General features: G+C 44.4%; 1 protein-coding gene across 2 annotated transcripts in view; it reads left to right on the top strand.

The window, feature by feature from the left end:
• Window positions 1–19,222, top strand: part of PIGL (phosphatidylinositol glycan anchor biosynthesis class L) — a 53,129-nt gene that overhangs the window by 18,392 nt on the left and 15,515 nt on the right. For both annotated transcript variants that reach the window (XM_041482882.1, XM_041482881.1), the window contains one exon: window positions 15,631–15,721. In XM_041482882.1, coding sequence (XP_041338816.1) covers window positions 15,631–15,721 — 91 coding nt within the window. The remainder of the gene's footprint in view (window positions 1–15,630; window positions 15,722–19,222) is intronic.

Raw genomic sequence — 19,222 nt, 5'->3', positions numbered from 1 at the left:
TTTTTAGATGCCTCAACAGCATGTGTGATCCAAAACCAACTGCTTTATCTCCTTAACTACAGTTAATATTATCTTTGTTTACTGCATGTGTTAGTTTTTAATACTGTGTTTTGATAAGCTTTTCCATTATTTCTAGAAATTGTGATATAATTTACCCAGTTGTTTGGAAACAATTATAAAATACTGTTATGATTTGGAGCTCCAGCTTCCATCTCAACTCAAAATTGCACAAACCATGACTAAAAGTTAATTTAGTGAGGAGAAATGCATCACTCCATCCCTATTAATACAACAAACTGGAGAAATTAAATTTTATCCTTAGAGAGAGTTGTTTTAGAAAGAACTAAATAACTTATTTAGTCAGTGGGTTGACACCCACCTGTCCTGGTGGGCAGGAATTTTGCTGGCTTGGCCCTCACCACAGCCTGGTTTGAATTTTCTGTGTGGCACTGTCACTGTTGTGGTGTCACCAACACTCCCTGGCCCTTGGAGCAGCTGAACTGGCAGGGACGGGGCCCAAGGCTGGGAATGCTCCTGCCAATTCTTTGAGTCCTGTTTTCCTTTTTTTTTTTTTTTCCCATTTCAAATGTTCCATGAAGTAAATTTTTTATTAGTAGCTCAGAGCAAAAGAAAATTTCAGACTTTTATGATTAAATATTAGCTGTCTGGGGCAAGCCTTCAACTGAAAATGGCTTTTTGGCTTATCCAGCATACTGTACTTGCTGAGATGGGAGTGTGTGAGCCTCTAGTTATGATTAAAACACCAAAAGCATGAACATAGGAAGCAGTAAAGTGTTATGTAGGAGAAGATTCATCATTTTTGTGACTTTGTTTAAAGAAAGCCCAGATGTGGGAGCAGATACCTAATGGATCAATCATTTTCTAAGCCACAGATGACCAGAAAATTAATTTAAAAGAAAGACTATGAAGAGGTATTAGAAAAATAAACCTGCAGAATTTAATGTTTAAACACTGTTGCCCAGACTCATTTGGTCTTAAGGTGATCTGCATGAACAGTAATTGTAATTTATTTGGGGATGTTTGACCCTCAGGATGTACATTCAGGAGATTGTTCTGTGGTTTCAGGGACTGGATTGCTTCACTTTGCTTCTGCTGCAGAGTTTGTGTCAGGAAACAGAATTTCTGCCTTTGACTGCAGCTCTGCCAGGATTTTCCTGAGGGTATGGGATGGGTGAGGGTGGATGGGTAAAGGTGTGAGGAGGATGAAGATGTGGGATGGATGAAGGTGTGGGATGGATGAGGGTGTGGGATGGGTGAAGGTGTGGGATGGATGAAGAAGTGGGATGAGTGAAGGTGTAGAGAGTTTGAAGATTGTGGGATGGATGAGGGTGTGGGATGGGTGAAGGTGTGGGATGGATGAGGGTGTGGGATGGATGAAGGTGTGGGATGAGTGAAGGTGTGGCATGGATGAGGGTGTGGGACAGGTGAGGGGGTAAGATGGATGAGGGTAGGAGCTGCTCACTGCCAATGCAGCAAGACTGCTTTTCTCACAAGAGCTAATTATGCCATTAGAGTACAGATCTCTGCACCTCCATTCTTTGTGAGCTTTATACACATTCTGCGTGGTCTTGTAATGCTCAGAAAATGTTCATTTTTATGTTATGTTAGCAACAGGTGGCCAGAGAAGTAAAATACCTCAGAATACTCGGACTTGCAGAACAGCACCAGGGTCAAGGTACTTCCTAACAGCTCAATAGAATCTCCTTTAGTAATACCTAATAAACTTCCCTGCCTTCCTGGCCCATTTCCAGTCCTTGTCCTTACCCCTAATCCATGTCAGAAGTTGTGTTTCCATTTTGACTCAGGGATTGCCCAGCAGGACATTTGTCTCAGCACACAGGGACAGCTGTGTTGACAGTCTCAGTGGCCTCGGGGCATTACAGGCTCTCTGTAATCAGATGAGACCTGTACATGCTTCAGTGCCTTCCAGTGAACTGAAACAACCTTGGTCTGCTTGGATGATGAAGGAAGCGACCACGTTTAGGAGTTTGGCTGCTGTTTTGTGAGACCTTCTAAAGGATACATAAACTGCAAAACCAGGTGGAGGTCCAGGAGTCAGTGAACTGCAGCAGTTCATCAGGCAGCATGAAAAAAGGATGGTTTGATGCTGGAGAAATACATACAAGAAATGCAGAGGATTCAAAATTAACTTGTAAAATTATATTGAGTAATTTTTTATGTAATATATGTCCCCTAGATCCCTATCCAGTGTTAACCATTGTACATAGCTATTTTTCAAAATGTTTCTTTTTCTTCCCTTGTACTGTGTGGCAGAGATAAATATGCAACTCCTTCTATTTGAGAAATCCTAGGAGTTACTGGTAACAACAGTAGGTAGAAGTTAGACAGAAATGGCATTTTTCAATTGCTGGCACACCATTTAACATGCACTTTGCATAGCAATAACAATGACCAAATAAATCCCTGTTGAACACTGGCCAAGGAAATCCATCAGCATGTTTTATTCATGTGGTGTGACAGTGCAGTTAAGTCTGCATTGATTCTGTTGATTTCAATTTAGAGAACATCTCCACTGAGCATTCCATGTAATTATTATACAGACAAGGAGCAACATCTAGAACTGACAGCCAAGCATATAAATACAAATCTTTTGCAAAACACTCTGTCATGCTGCTTCTGCAAGGAGAGCAGGTCAGACTTAAACAGAAGCACGTTCTGCTGTCGAGATTTTTGCTGAAATTGCCTTTCCTCCAGCTCTGTTATGATTCTATCAGGGCACCATTTGTTTTAGTCTCCCAGATGATCTCCACAGCTGCATTACTGTACAGAGAGAGAGAAAAACAGGGCTTAAACACACTGAGTAGCTAAAACATGCACTTTACATTGTAACTAACAGCAAAATCCTCTACATTGACACAGTGTAAATAGGAGTTTATAACTTGCTGATCCCTGAGACTCCAGTGTGGCTGTGAATTGATCCAGATCCACGGTCTAGAGCAGGTGACTTGGTTGTCCCAGGGAGGTGCTCAATCAGAATTGTTTGAATGCTAAGGCAGGCCAAAGGTTGTGAACGTGAGGCACGAGCTTGAGGAAGTCCATTCAAGGAGGGAACCTACAGTAATTAGCTGTCCACTTGTTGCAGTTGTTTCCTTCTTAAGATGATTAAGTCACACTGATCTGGTCAACCCAGGTCAACCACGATGTTACCAAGACAACAAAGTAAACTGGTCACTGCCCTTGAGGCTTGCACAGCCCTGAAGTGGCTCACAGATCCCTGCTCCAGCTTTGCCCTGATGCTGGAAAGGTGATGTGGTGGGACACAACCTCAGCTCCTTGTACAAACAAACTCTTCATACAGCTGGGGTGTTGTTCAGGCTCCTCAGCAATGGGTGAGCTACTCAAAACTCCGTCCACAACAGTGTCCCATTGAAACATCCCTCTGTAACAGTCCCAGTTCCTGCCTGCCAAGAATTTGCTTAACATCTACTGTTAGACTGGAAGGGGTGGGGGAAGGAGAGCCCTTGCTATCATTAAAAAGGAAAAAGAAAAAAAAGTCTAATCAAATAAATCCCTGTAGTTCATTTCCTCTTATGAGCTCTGTGCTCTGTAATTATATTACCAAAGAAGTCTTTCTTCTCTGAGTTCACGTGAAGCCTTAATGGTTTTATTCCCCTTGGCCCTAGTTCAATCAGTATACATAAAATGACAAAGTTTTTTCAGTTCCAGTATAAAATTGAATTAGAAGGTGGTGGGTGTGGTACTTCAGATTAGAGCACACTATTAAAAAGAATCAATTCCTGAAAGGATACTTGCTAGGTTGGGAGTACATTTAACATAACCCAACTACCAAATAGGAATTTTGTTTAAGAGAACCCAGCCCCACCAACAAAGAGTGCCAGCAATGCAGAATGCCCAACACCCACCAGCTGTGAATAGAATAAGATGTTCTGTTACAGGTAAGTGATGCTGGAAAATGGTTAAACACTTGAATAAAAGAGTTTAAAAGATATTCAGTATCTCAAAGAATTCAGTGAATTTTACGTGTTTGCTCAAGGAGTTTTACTGTTGCTGTTGGTGGAGATACTGAAGCCAATTTTGAAGACTTTAGATAATTTGTTCTGAAGGAAATGCTGTTCAGGTGATGCAACACCAGCTTTATAAAAAGAAGAAAACAGAACTTGATGAAGCAAATAGGAAGTGAATGTTTTCATTTGTTGCACATCCACCTTTTTCCTAATGTGTACTAGATTAGCAAATGTGGGTGGTATTTTATAATTTCAGTTTTATTGCATCAGGAGAAGGAAAATGAACTCTTTGCTGGACATCACTGAGCATCTTTTGCCTCTTGTAGCTTCTTAAATCCATTTTACTTAAAATGAAAAAAGTATTTTTACTGCTGCACAGAGAACTGAAATATCTTTTTAGCAACAGAAATGGGATTTGGGGTGAATATTTTGTTACCTGATCCTTCTGTGCCAAGTGAAGCGTTAAGTGAAAACATTTTGATTACAGTTCCATGCCAAGTCATGCCCCCTCTTCTCACCAGTCACATATTAACTCAATCTCATTGTACCTGCAGACTCCTTGTACAGTAATTTCAGGGTTTCTCATTTCAGTGTTGCAGTCTGTTTCTCTGCAATTGCCATTTGCACTGAAATAATTCATTACACATCCCTCCCTCCATGCACATACATTCTGCTTTCTTTATATGTGACTGTAAGCATAACAAATCTTGTCTGAGTTCCATGCCATTTTCTCATCTTTAATTGTTAATAATTAACTGAATTTTATTAAATGTAGAAGTGCTCAGTCTCTTTTAGGATGAAGGATGGATGTTTTCCTACCAATCAGTTTTTAAATCTGACCACTGAAAAGTCTGACAAACAATGCTTGACAGAAGCAAATTTTGTTCCTATTTTGGGGTAAAAAATGGCAGGTGATAAAAGGGGGCAATTCAGAATTGAGGTTAGCTGAATTCTTCATTAAGTCCATTCTACTTCTTGTCATTACATTGCATCAGCAAGATTTAAACCCTTCATTTTGGACAAGGGTCACATCTGTAATAAATTATGGTCTCCATTATTTAAACAGTAGCATTGTTATAAATATTTTCTTCCTGTATTTCTGTCTCATAAGCCAAATACTCAGCATTTCTCTTCTTCTTGTAAGTAGCCACACGATGGGCTGCCAGGGCTGGTTTATCATTTGCCTTGGGAAAGGCACTGTATAATATTGCAGGATAAAAACATTTGCAGGCAGAGGTTTGACCCGTGGGGGAGAGAGGTGAGGGCTTTGCAGGATTGGTGCCAAGAGACTGAGGCTTGGAGAACTCCCACAGCTGCTGTCACCAGTGGGGGTCAGAGAACTGCAACAGCCTGTTCCTGCAGAAATGGGACTGAGCCACTGGTTTAAACTGAAATTTGGGAGTGTTGAGATTTTTAGCCAGACCTAAATTTCCTTTCTATTTTTTCTAATGCAACTTTTATGTTTTGATGTGGGGATAACTGGATGAACATGTGAAAGGCAGTTTGGGTGTCAAGGCACTGCTTTTCAGAGCTGTATCTGCAGGGTCCATTCTTGTGACAAGGAACTTGTCATCATATCAAAGAGGAGAAATCCACACCACCTCTTACTGAGTGTAGCAAGGTTTTACTGGAGAATACAATATTTTAGGGCAAGACATGAGTTTTTTCCTGAGAGCAGCCAAGAGTATTGACACAAGGAGTCATCCAGGGCTGTGTCATACCGAGCACAATTAGGTGATGCAGAGGTCACACTTTAGCCCCTGGTGATTTTTGGGGGTACCTTTAAGCAGCTCCTTTGATGTTGGTGATAATGGTGAATCATTTGCAACTGTAAATTTGTTTTCTGCTCAGTCCAAGTGCCCAGGAATACAGGAGGCTCTGCAGAGCACCACCTAAGAGGGCTGTTGAAGACTGGGTTGTTGTTTGCCCCAGGCAGTGAAACATATTCCTGGAGTGTGCGTGGGTGCTCAGGGCTCAGGGCTCCCTTCCAGGCGCTGCCCCTGACTCAGCTCTGCTGCCTCGGGCTCTCCAGGGAGAGTTACCTGAGCTCTTAATTCTCTCATTAGAAAATATGGAGGTTATTATTCACTCACTTCCCCATACCAGCCTCACAGGGGTGTGAGTTAATGAACATCTGTTAACGTGTGGAAATAAATGCTGTGGAAGTGCCGGAGCAGTAGCAGGGCTCACACAGCGGGTTGGGAATCTGCAGCTTTTTCCTTCGAGATTGTGCTGTAAGACTAAATCACCATTTTAGCAAGGCACCTGTGGAGCACAGCATCCCTATCTCCAAATCCCCCTCTGTGCCCTGGTGAATGCTCCTGAGCCCAGGGCTGGGACAGTTCTGTGCCACTCTGGCAGCTCTGTGCAACCTCGTGTAACCCAGGTACGTGCAGCTCATGGCACACAGCTCTTGACGAGTGTTATGTGCCCAGCTCCAGTTCATTATCCTCACTCATCTGCCACTCATTAAGGAAAGAAAAAAGATACTGTTGTCTGCAAAAATCGGATTTGTTACCCGGTGTGCAGCAAGCCAATAATGGCACACTCGAGACAGACATTGATTATTTATTTCAGAGCTGCCAAGCCTGGGTGTGCCAGGTGGAACTCCACAAATAATCCATCAGAACTTTTTACTATTTATACATTTTAGCAAGCAAAGGGATTTTTACATATTCCACACTTTGCAACAATGCAGTTCCCTTCTTTAAAGCTTCCTGATTTCTCTGTCCCCTCGCTGGATGCTCAGTGGGTGGATGTCGGGAGGACCAAGCCCCGCTCGCCTCCCCATGCCCTTCCCTTCTGCGGGGCGCTGCGGGCGGGCCCCGCAACTCTCAGGAGTGAATGACTGCCAGCCTTTGGCAGTGCTGGCCGGTCCTAGAAATCCGGCTGGCTGCTGCAGCGGCTGCCAGGAGCGTCCCTCCCTCGGGCCGTCATGTGAGCAGTGTAAACAGCCCGGCCGGGCGAGTGGGCGGCTCGGCGCTCGCCAGTGGGGCAGAGTTCAGTGGCTGCGGCGGGGTTACTGCCGAGCGCCCGCCGTTGCCATAGCGAGCATTGCATAACGCTGGCAGCGGCCCCGGCCACAAAGGGCCCCGCGTTCCTTCTGCTCGGTTTGTTCATTGTTGCCGAGGCCCGCTTTGCTGTCGCAAATGGAGTTCCAGGCATAGCTGCTGGCCGGGCTGCTGTGGGAGGTTTCAGCGGGAGCAGGGAGGGAGAGGAGCTTGCTGATGGAGCTCCTTTACTGCGGCGCTCGCAGTGCCTGCTTGCATGAGCAGAAACTTTGCGTGCCGGTAAAGGTTGTGGGAGTAAGAGAGGTGTTTAACTTCCTGATACGTTGTCTTCTAAAAGGAAGTGATTTGGTGTAGGACTGAAATTTGCACCCAGCTAGAGAGCCCGGGGCATCAGAACATCAGCATTATGTGGGTACAGCGTGACTGCAAGAATTAATGCTCCCATATCATTGCATAGATCGAATGGATTGCAGGAGATGGGAGTTTGTGGGAGGCTGAGAAGTCAGGAAACTTTTTTGGATAGAATTGGTAGAGGGAAGTTGGAACATTGCAACATGGGGAGCTGCATTTGGAATCAGGCCATCATCCTCTGGAGAGCTCTGCTGAAGTTGCATCTGCATTTACATAAGTTTTGGCATGAGAAATCAATGTCCATGAAGCGACTATTCTGTGCTTTCCCTTTCTAGATGATTAATTAAAGTGGCTGAGGGATTGATTTGACTACGAGCTGTCTCCTGAGGTTTCTGACTGTAGTATTTTTGTTATGTGGGATAGACCAAGGTCTATCTCTTTGGCTGGAGCAATTATGTTTTTGGCTCTCCTGCTTTTTGAGGGTCTGGCCATTGAGTCAGTGGCAAAGTCCTGTTTGACTTCCATGGGCCAGAATCAGAACTGCAGTTTTGCCTACACAGTGTGGTGTATTTATCGTTCCAAGAGCAAACAGATTTAATATTAAGGTTGTGCTGAAGGGTCACCAGGTTTATTTGGCATATGAAGGTTGTGGTATTTCAGTCATTTGCCTCTGAAACATTTTGCTGGCTGCTGTGAGAGACTTTTTGTTCCTTCCCCTTGGGTTTGTACCTTTTCCACTGTGAGGTCCTGGTCATTTAGGATGCCTGTGTGACCTTTTGTGTGGCAGAACTGCAGAGCAAACCTAGCTAAGAACAACAGGGTGTTGCCTTCTACCTGTGCTCTTACAGCTCTTCTGCTAGGACAGTGAGACCTCCTGCCCCAGTTTGGAACTGAAGTCTGTCCTTGAGCCAGTGGTGCAGGACTCGTGTGAGCTGGACATGGCTTCTTGGTGAATGGCTTAACATACCCGTCACAAGCTCTGCCCCACTGAGCTGTTCCTTTCTTCAAGCATTTTACAAAACAAAATAAACTAAAGGAAGAGTGAAGTCCTGTGGTCTGCTCCTCAGAGACTCCTGGTTTTGCTGGTGATTTGTATTTCAGTTTAAAAACATCAGTGGTGATTGTGGGATTGCTGGGCTTTTTGTTCTCAGTCAGGGCAACTTAGACTGTCAGGGCCCAGATGAATTCCGAGGCACTGTGGCAAAGCCAACAATAATAATGAGAAATGATCTGGGAGCTATTCTGGACCTGCCTGATCACTTCATCTGGGCCTGGTGTTGCTCATTCCTCACAGTGCTGATGGTGCTTTGGGCTGTGTCCTCCCCCTGTTACTGTCCGAAATACCAGAGTGACCAGAGACATCCCAAAGGGATACATATGGAGCCCAGGGAGTTGGTAGAGATCAGTCCATCTTTTTTGGGATCAGGTCAGTCTATCCCTCCCTGGGAGCTGACACAGACAAGAGCAGATGGTTCTGAGAGTGTGGTGTGAAATTCCCAAAGGCTGCTGTAGTCCTTGTCTGCTGTTCAGGCTTTCCACTGAGCATTTCCATCCACCTTCCTGGCCTTAGGGAGGAGCTGAACTGAAATGCTGCTGCTTTGTCCAGGAACTGTCCCTCCTGGAAATGGTGTCCCTCAGCTGCAGCACCGTGAGGTGACACCTACGTGACAAAGCAAGGTGCCCAGTAGGTGACACACCCAGCCCCTGTCACGTGCTTTGGCAAACGGGGTCTCCATTGTTGGGGTGACATTTGGCCCAGCTTTCTTATCGACTCTGGAGAGCCTGGGGAATTTTGAACTTTAAATATGACTGTGTTTTCTGCTAAAAAGGACAGGTTCCCAGGAGCATTCCTGGTATTTGCAGTAGAAACCAAAGCAGTTTGTGATGACTTGATTTGAGAGCCCATTCACTGTTTGGCACCAGCCTCTAAGGAAGTCCTGACTGCTTGAAATGTTATCCTTGTTGCAGAGCTCTTCAACTCCAAATGGACAGAACTGTTCACCATACTCTCAATTTTGGAGTTTTATGCAGTATTTTGTATATTTTGGGCTAGATCTTCAAGCCAAGACTAAGAACTTGATTCAATACCCCATGGGAAGACAGTACAAGGAGTAAAGGGTTCCCAGTACCCAGGATTGCTGAGACACGTCATAGATTTCCATCTAGAAATCAGAGAACAGACAGAACACTTTCTTTAGAAGGATCCCAAACTTCTTTACGTGGGGGTAAACATATAATTATTTCCATTTCACTGGTGTGAAGAGCAGAAGATAAAAATACTGTGACTAAATATCAATTCAGAAATAATTAAGTTGAATGAATTTTGTTTCCTGTCTTACACAGAGGGCCTGATTCCCTCTCCAAACTATTTTTCTAAGTTACTTTTTAAAATTAGCTTTAGCCATCACAGCTTCTATGTATTTCTGGTCTTGAAAGGAACCATCAATTGTTTTTGTTTGAAGACATTGAATATGAACTTGTTCCTACAGAGCTTTGTGCTGTAATTTATCAACAAGGCGCTGAGGCACAGACGTCAAATGAATACCAGATTTCAAATTATGATAAGCAATTGTGTCATCCCTGTGAATAGACATCAGTCTCTGCTGAGAAATCATCAATAATTCATTAAAAAAATAAATTAGTACAGGGCCATTTGGATAGGTCTTTGCAAACAACCAGTCCTGTGTTCTGTCATAATTCCTGTGAATTTAAACCCAAAGGATGCTTATTTTTTAAAGAGAAACACATGATCATGCCCAGCTCAAAAAAATGTGTTCCCTCAGGACCTAATTACCCTTTGTCTTTGGGGAGGGATGGAGGAAGCTGGAGTGTCACCTGTCAGAGGTGTGTTGGGTTTGTCCATGGGAACATGCAGAGCTCTCCCAGAGTACTTTACTGTTAATATTCCAGTCATTACATCTTCCCCACTTCCTTTCCCCTCTACCTACACCAAATCCTGAGATTATTATTTCCACTCTTAAAACACAACTATCAGAATAATCAGTATTTCTTTACTATAAGGAGAGGGAGGGTGCTGCTGGTTTAAAAATTTCTTGAGCTTCCCTGTCGTAGGTGGCTTTTCATTTGACAGCTGGCATCCTGCTTGAGTCCATTTCTCTCCCAAATTGGAGGTTGTTACATTCCAATAAGCACACGGCATCTGTTCTCTGTAGAACATGATTTTGCAAGATGCTGATCATTTATCTAAGTGGGCTATTTTCAATTGAATCAGAGATGTACATGCAGCCTAACAGCAATAATTCCCTCCTGTCTGTAATTGTCCATTATAGGAAGAGGAATTTATAAATAGTTATAAAAGTCAGGATTTAGAGGCTGTGCTTCAAGACCTAGGGCTAGCTGGTCTTAGCTTATCTTAGCATAATCTCAAAAATAAAATTCTCTGCTCTACTTTGGAGAGCATGAAATAATTTCTGTTTACACATTTTTTTCAATTACTTTGAAGCTGTGATATAAAGGTCACTGATTGCCTCTAGTCATCACATGGCTTTTTCACTAATTGTGCACTCACCTCATTTTGTTCTGTGGGATCTTTTGCTTCTTGATCCAGTTTCTTTGCCCAGATGTTCATTTCATACAGTTATAACTTTATACAAAGGGCATCCTCTGTTCCAACACACACATTGTGGTCGTTGTTCCCAGCTGGGAGCCTCGTGCACAGCAGCTCACCTGCTTCCACCATCAGCCCACTGACCTTTGGGCTGATTTAATGTAAAATGGGGATAAGGAGGAGAAGTTATGCCAAAAAGTTTCCTGGTCCCTAGCCTTGGACTGATTACGGTTGTGCCGCAGGATAAAAAGGCAATAAGAAATAGGAAAGCTCTTTCATCCTGACCCTTTGGTGTGTAGTGGGATGGAAAATCACATGGGCACCTTGAAAGTTTGGCACTGGTGTCCTGGAATGTGTAAATGGAGACCTTAACATCTGCAAGAAGTCACTCCATTGCCTGCTCCCTGTAAAAGCCACCCACAAAGGTTTCATGTCACGGCACGGAGGTCCCTGCTGGTCCCCATGGGGTGACTCTGGGGTAACCAGAGGCCCCCAGGGCCTGGGGATTTCCCTGCTCACAGAGGGTCAGGTCTCAAGGTTATCCCACAGCCCATTTGCTGTTTGTGGAGCCACGTGGCCATCACACAGACCAGCTGTTGGGTTTAACTTAACCTTTAGAGCAGTCATGAGAGCTTAGTTCATGAGCAGAATAAATTACACGGAAGGCTTCAGGAGAGGATTGGCCATCTGAACGTCCTGGCTGCTGCTCAAAGCTCTGTGGAAGATGAGCAGTGGAAAATTGGACAGGGATTGAGCAGTCTGTCATGTAAGGAGGGTATAACTTGGCAATATATATCTGTGAAGGCTTTGAAATCTCCACCTTGGCCAAAAGTGACCTCCCAAATGGTCATCTTGAGCACAAATGTTCCTAGAAAGATGAACCTACAAAACTGTGCCGGCTGCTGACAGGGCCAGCAGGGCTGGCAAAGTGCAGAGTGTTCCAGGCTGAGGTGGGAGAGCAGCTCCAGCCCAGGGCAGGCAGAGGAGAGCCCTGGAGAGGAGCTGGCACCAGGCAGAAATGATTGGTGATGATTTTGGACATCTCTAATTCTCAGCTGTGAGGCTGCTGGGCCAAACCTGCACAAGGTGGGATGGTGCCTTAGGCTGATGTGATCTGCTCTGGGGACTTGTAGATCCCCACAAGGGAGCTTCAGGATATCCAGGACATCCACTGCATCCTTCCTGGGCAAACCTTGGGAAGGGCAGCTGCAGATGCCAGTGTCTGCTCAGCTTGGCAGGGAGGAAAGCAAAGAGTGAGGTGGAGAAAGCCAGGGGCCCTGTCTGGTTCTTGCTACCAGTGGATGGATACACAGGAAGGTGCAGGATTTTGTTTTCTGAACTTGATGTTTCCTGTGACTGCTGAAATAGTGAGCAGAGACAGACCCTTCTCCACACTGCAGCATAATTCTCCATTTCCCTCTCTGGAGGCTGCAGATCCCCTGGCACAGCTGTAAATTCCCTGTACAGTGCACAGCATGAGTTTCACTGAAAATTCCTGGGAAAACAACTCTTCTGAAGCCTTATTCCATTAAAAATATTTTTTTCTCCTATTCATCTCCCCATTTTTCCCAGCATCCAAACAACTACCTTCATTCAATATCAGACACGTGGAATCCCATAAACATCCCTTCCAGACCATAATAGTTTGATGGAAATATGGCCAAGTGCCCAAAGCCCTGTGCCCTTCCCACAGCCCCCTCCAGCAGCATGACCTGGGAGGCCTCTGGTGCAGGATTTATGTCTTGGTGTGTGGCAGTGACTGACAGCAGCAACGAGGAGCTCTCTGGGGCAGAGGACAGGGAGGGGAACGGTGTCTCCTGGGAGGAGCTCCAGTCTGCTCCCGGGAATGTGCTAATTTTCACTCCTTTATCGTCCTTTAACTCAGCCCTTCGACCTTGAGCTCAAAGGCATCATCAGCCTTAGCCAGAAAGGCAGCGTGCAGTTAACCACTGAAATGTTGAATGTTTCTCATACAAGGTCCTGAAGGTAAAAGCAATGATTGCAGCTTATTTTAATAGTGCAGCACCTCGGGGGACTGTTCAGGTTTGGGCAGAACCTATTTATGATATTAGGAAAAACACTGTTTTCATGTATGATTTTGTGAGCAGTTTTCGAAGTCTGATGTCCCTTCAGAGTCCCTGGGCATGTGGAGACCTCGTGTAAGCCTGTCCTGTGTATGAACTGTGTATGAACTCAGTTCTCTTCATCACCTTTTCATCCTTACTGTACCCAATTACTGATATCCAGAGACAGGCAGAAAATTACTGATCCCATGTTTTCTGTGGGTCCCTTACTATCATGGGAACACGTTTCCAACTTCATAAAGTATTATACAAACTCTTACCATAAAAGAAAAGTCACTTCCTGGAGCAGTCTAGATGAATGTATTTATTGCCAGTCCTGCTGACTTCCCTGGGTGCCTCTGGGTTTGTCAGTTAGCTGTGTGTAAGTTCTTGTGTTTGCAGAATGAACTGGAACACTTCCATGGGCCATGGTGGCTATTAATGAGTTAGGAATGTGCTTCTGTGCATGTGTCTCTTGTTTGGCTAGATCAGCTTCTCTTCTGTACCTGACAAATATGATGCAAGAAGAATATTTCCTTTTCCTTGCTGGCAGTAAGTGGTCTCTCTATGACCAGCAGTAACTGGGTAAAAGCAGAATTTTGGGTAGAATATTCCTGCTCAATCAGTTCAGTGTTGATGGAGTTAATTTGCTCATGCCTTCAGATTGTTTTGTTTCCAGGGATTCTAAACCGTTGCCTCCAGCTGTTCATTTCCATTGACGAGGATGATCTTTATCTGTCTAAACTAGTTAAAACCTGCTCCACTACCCAGCAGCCTTTTTGGAAACAGCCCAATAAAGCTGAGTGCGGTGGCTATGACACCAAAGCCTCCTGGACATCATAAATTCCAAGCTCTACTTTTTTTTCCTGACCTCTCACTGTTGGAGCACCCTTCCTGTTTTAATGGGAGTCTTCACTTCCTCCATTTAAGCCCTGTCCAAAAAGGGGAATGATATTTGAACTGTTAGTGATCAGTGGAAGAATCCCTGTTAGATAATTGGCTGCTTTAATATTATCAGGTTAAGGCTTGACAGACCTCAAAGGTTTCATTCAAACAACTGAAGCACTGTCACACTTGGACTCAGTGTGGCTGTTTCTTGAGATGTTTTAGGTGAATCATATTTATAAATGTGCTCAGTCTAAGGCTTGTTGTGACATGCTGGTCATACCTTCAGGGTCACCTGGGCTGCTTCCTCCTCAAACAGGAGGTGTGAAAGTTCGTGTGAAAGATGCAGGTTTGTTAAGCTGGTGAGGCAGCCACCAGATGCACCAGGGCATCCTTCCAGGGCTGAAATTCAGGTGTCTGGTGTCCATCAGGCAGAGATGCTGTCTGTACCAGAGGGAATTGCCAACAACACAAAACTTTTCTGTTGCTGTAGTGCTGCTAGAGGGGCCAGAGCTGGAATGTGCATCCTGGTGTAGGAACTCCTTCCCTTGTGCTGGGATTTCTAATTCACATTATTATTGCCTGAGCTGAACAGGAACACGTAACACAACAAAAAATCTAATGGTCAGTTTGGACATAAAGCTCTTCAACTACTGTTAACAGCAGTGGGAAAATCTGTGGCCAGGAGATCTCTCCTGAAGACCCAGGCTGAGGTTTATTTTGGGATGTGCCAAGGAGACATTTCCCTGTAGTTTTGTTGCAGATGTTGCTGTCCCTGCAGGCAGGGAGGGAGCAAGGCCTGAGCAGGGCTGGGATGATGCTCCTGCTCTCTGCTGCAAACAGCTGGAGAGGTTCAGCTCCAGCCCCTGGGTCTGTGGGAGAATGCTGTGTAGTCATTTTTCTGCTGAACCACCTCACAGTGATTATCAGACTTCCAGAGCAGGGAAAAGGTCTGAGAAAAAGACCAGTTTAACATGTCATTATTGGGTTTTAGCAGCTGTGTGTTATCCTATTGTTTCTAATAACCTTTGCAACTTTGTGAGCAATGTTTTCTTGGCATCATTCAAACATAATGACTGGGGGGGTCACATTCAGCTCTCAGTTGTGTAAATAAGGAATGTTCTCTTGGCTGTCTGGTGCTATTTGGCTCATGGTCCCTGCCCCTGGAGTCCTGCAATCCAAAATACCCAGGCAGGGAGTTCAGTCACAGTATGCTCTGCATACCAGCTGGGTATGCAAAGCACAAAATAAACACATGAACAGCTACTATCAAATCCAACCATATAATTACAACTCTGATGTCCTCTGGTTGTGGTTAGTGGATTATTCCTGAATAAATGACAGCAGGAGTTTGCTTGGTACCTTCCCAATGTAATTCACCAGTAGATTATGATTGGGAAGTCTTTCAGAAAAATGTGTTTTTAAAGGGGTTTTAAATTTGATTGGGATAAATCAGGAAAGAGAATTTACAAAATAGATGTTGCTTGAAGTAAAGCAGTCACAAAGTCTGCCTTGATGGTAAGAGGAAAGGGAGACCTTGACAAATCCATGAGGAGGGTGTTGGAACTGCTCTTTCTCTTCCAACCCTCCAGTATCCAGGCTTGTAAGACTCTTAAGCTGGTTTTATATGGTAAATAAATTTATCTTGATTTCATTCTGTGATTAAGTTGATCTCTCTGTTGCAGAGTGGTCTTTACAAAGAAGTTCTCAGCAGTGAAGTGACTGATTGCCCTTCTCATTTCCAGGGATCTTCCTGATGATCCTGCTGTGGAGTGGGACACACAGCTCCTGGCCACCCTTGTCCTGGAGCACATAGAAGCCAAGAACATCAACCTGGTAATGTGACACTTTCTGCAGCACAGGCAATTGCCACATTACTCCTGAGCCAGTGTTCTGGGCTTTGCCTTTCCCTCTGGAAGCTTTCTTTGGAGTCTCTAAGGTTAGGATGTATCTTCTCTCTCAGGAGAGCTTTCTTTGCTTGCCAGTGAAAAATGAAAAATTTCACTTTTCTAACTCTTCAAAAGGTTTCTTTATTTTAAAGTAACCAAGTTGTGATGGAGAGCCAGATTGGGCTTTAGACTTAGGTTTAGGCTTAGATTTGAAGCCCATTGGCAGATGTGTGTTAGAGAGCTTGGTTAGCAGGGTTATAGGTCAGGATTGAAGGATATTAAACTGGGGAGATTTCCTGGCACTGGAATAGTTTGGGGTTTTTTTCCCACAGAACAGGAATAAGGGCCTAAGCATGGAAAGGGTTGTGTTCTGTTCTTCTCAGTTGAACCCTGCTTTGATCAGGCATGGCACTGTCACACACTGATTAGCAGCAAAATCACGAAACTCTCAAAGCCTTTCAGCACTTCACAAAACAAGAAACCACATCTCCTGCAGCATGAAAGCCCCACGAGCACAAAACCAGCATCATGCATCCAACTTTGTATTGATTCTGAGGCTAATTTTCCATGAAATTCATTGCTGTGCACAGAGACAAATGCAGTTTTCCTGGACTCCTTTTGTGCCTTTTGGCCCCCTGGATAGATAGGTTTTAATCTAATCTGAAACCTCCAAACACAGGAGGGTTTGTATTGCATGTTTGTGACTCTCAGGGGTGCAGGGACAAGTGCACCAAAACCCAGAAGAAATTCTGAAAATACCAGAACTCTTGTGGATGGTTAGGAAGGATTAGATCTTTGCCTCGGGGAGAATTAAACTCCAGCTGTTTGTGCTGGGGGAGGCTGGAGTCTGCCAGGGACAGAGCTGAGCTGAGCAGGGAAATGTGGGGTTTGCAGAGCAGGAAACATTCCTGGGCATGGTGCTGGCCCTGCCAGGATGGGAGCCCCTGCATTGCCATCAGCTCCTCCCTGAGCAGCACCAGCACAAATCACTGCAGCAGGACACAGCAGCAGCACCAGGGCTGCTGGTAATGAACTGCTCTGGAAATGTTCATTATTTGAAGTGTCCCAAGCAATCACACAGGTCTCAGCTGTGTGCTGCAATACCATTCATTTAGGAGCAGACTGAATTTGCCAACAACAGCGAGAGAAGAACCTAAGTACCTTTGTTGAACATCCTGCGATTTAAAACTTCAGAGCTTGCTCTCTGTGATATCTCTGCTGTCCTAACCCAACAGCCTTGCCTTGAAAGATAAACTGAGTCAATTTATCACTAATGTTGAAATTGATAGAATTGGCTGAACATGTTAAAAGAGCCTTGAAAAAACCAAAAACTAACAGAGTTTCAGGCCAGCTCAGTGGAATCAGCATGACTGGAGGGTGTGCATTGTTGTAGCTATCCCAGTGGGAAAACTTTCCCCAGTTCTCCCAGTAGTCACAGCATTGACAGTGGTATCTTTATTATCTTTATTTGCAGAACATGTTGTGTGCCATCTGGCAGTGGAGCAGGGGCTGCAGTTCTAGCATGTCTGAAAGGAAGGATTGCAAGGCAAGGAGTCCCACATGCTCTGTGTAGTTTCCTTCCATTACATGGTTACTCATTTGTTCAATTGCCCTGGAAGTCTAGGAGTAGCTCAATCTTTTTGGGAGCTACAGGGACATATTTCATCCAAGCTCTACATTAAATAGTGCAGACACAGAAATTAATGGTTGATGTACTCAAAGCCAAAACTAATTTATAGACTTTGGGAATTATTTCCTGCCTGCTGGATTTCCAAGCAAAAGCCAGTGTTGCAGGGAGAGGCAGCCAAGGCTGCTCTGTCTTGATCCAGATTAGAAAGTGTTTGGTGTATAAAAAAAGAAGTTACACAGTATTGTGTGAACTCCAGGCAGGCTCTTGTTGCTCCTAAATCAGACACAAAAGACGTCTCCAAACTCAGAAGGAACTCAGAGACAGTTGGTATCTCCCTGGGCTCTGGGAGTGCAAGGAGAGATGCTCAGGGGGAGGGCATGAGAAGTGGAGTTGCTTGCTGTGGCATTTTAAGGGATGGCTCTTGTTAAAAAGCAGAGACCTTTGTGTCTCCACAGCAGATGTGTGCTGTGTTTGAAGCACTGTGTGACACCAGAGGAGGAGGAGAACCTCAGCTTTGAGGTGTGAGGAGGGATCATGGACTCCAGACCTCTCAGGAGTTTTCTCTTCTGCTGGTAATTGAGTAATTTCCTCTGTGCTCTCCCCTCTCCGGAAGGGATTTCTGGACCTGTTTGTCTTGGCTGCTGCTCTGGCTTCCACCAGTGAAAGCTCCATTTCCTGAATACCAAGGTCACCCAGAAGAAAAACCAGCAACAGCAGCAGCTCCCATTTCAGAACAGGTGTGGGGAGGGAACTCCCTCTTGCCCTAAAGATTTCATTGAGCAATAATTTCCACATGAAGTATATTTACTATCCCAGCCTTTCGCTCCCAGAACTGGCTAAGCCTGTTTTTAAGCCAGACACTTTCAAGATGTTCAGGTTTTCTCATCCTGTCCTGATTGTTTGCTTGATTTCATCATCATCCTGGTTCAGGTTGGGAGTTAAAATCCAGCACAGCAGGAGCTGCACTGTGTGGAAGGAGCAAATGCTCCCGTGTGAAAATATCTTCAGCATGTGAGAAAGAAATTCAAATTCCTTATCAATGAAATGAATCCCTGAAGCCAGAGGGATTGATTTACATGTGATTGCTGGCTGCTTTAAGTCATGAGCAGCACAGTGGTGCTGTAGAATCAGAGCTCTGATTACTTATATAGATATTTAGATGATATATGATATATTTAGGGTGGGACACCACTGCTGTCCCAGAGCCAGATGTGTGCTGAGAGGGATCAGACAAAGGCAATGCCACCTTGGCCAAGTCACTGTGCAGATACCTTGGGAATTGTACTTAAAAATTCCTTTATTTGAAGAGACAGGCAATTCAGTAAACAATAACAGTAAACTGGACTACAGCAATTGAAAATGGGCTCTCTGTAGTGTCTTCAGCTGGTTCAGACATTGCATAAGCTCAGCAGCTTCTATTTCAAAACAGATGTGGAGAAGGAAAACCTCCAAAGGTGTTTCTGAACAGATAATTCCCATGTCAAGAATATTTCCTAACCCAGCCTTGTTGCTCCCACAGTTGGCCTGAGCCAGTTTTGTAAAAACAATGATTAGTTTATTTAGTCTGCTCACTGAAGTCTCTTATCTCAGTCTTCTGGTTTGTTCTCTTGTAACCTCCACAGAAGAAAAAATGTGTGTTTTGGCTTGTCTGGGGTTTTTAGTTTGATTTCCTAAGGAAACAGGAATAATGCAATTGTATTTATATGTATGTGCACATGCATGTTTCAAAAGACTTTACAGCCCATTGGCTAATTTCATCCATGTTTGACAGCAGGGTGCTGCTCTTAAAAATGTTCTGTTTGTACAGGTTACAAGAAA

This window comes from Pyrgilauda ruficollis, unplaced genomic scaffold, assembly GCF_017590135.1.
Source record: "Pyrgilauda ruficollis isolate IOZ18807 unplaced genomic scaffold, ASM1759013v1 scaffold59, whole genome shotgun sequence".
Classification (NCBI taxonomy): Eukaryota; Metazoa; Chordata; class Aves; order Passeriformes; family Passeridae; genus Pyrgilauda; species Pyrgilauda ruficollis.
This window is presented reverse-complemented; position numbering and strand designations above follow the sequence as displayed.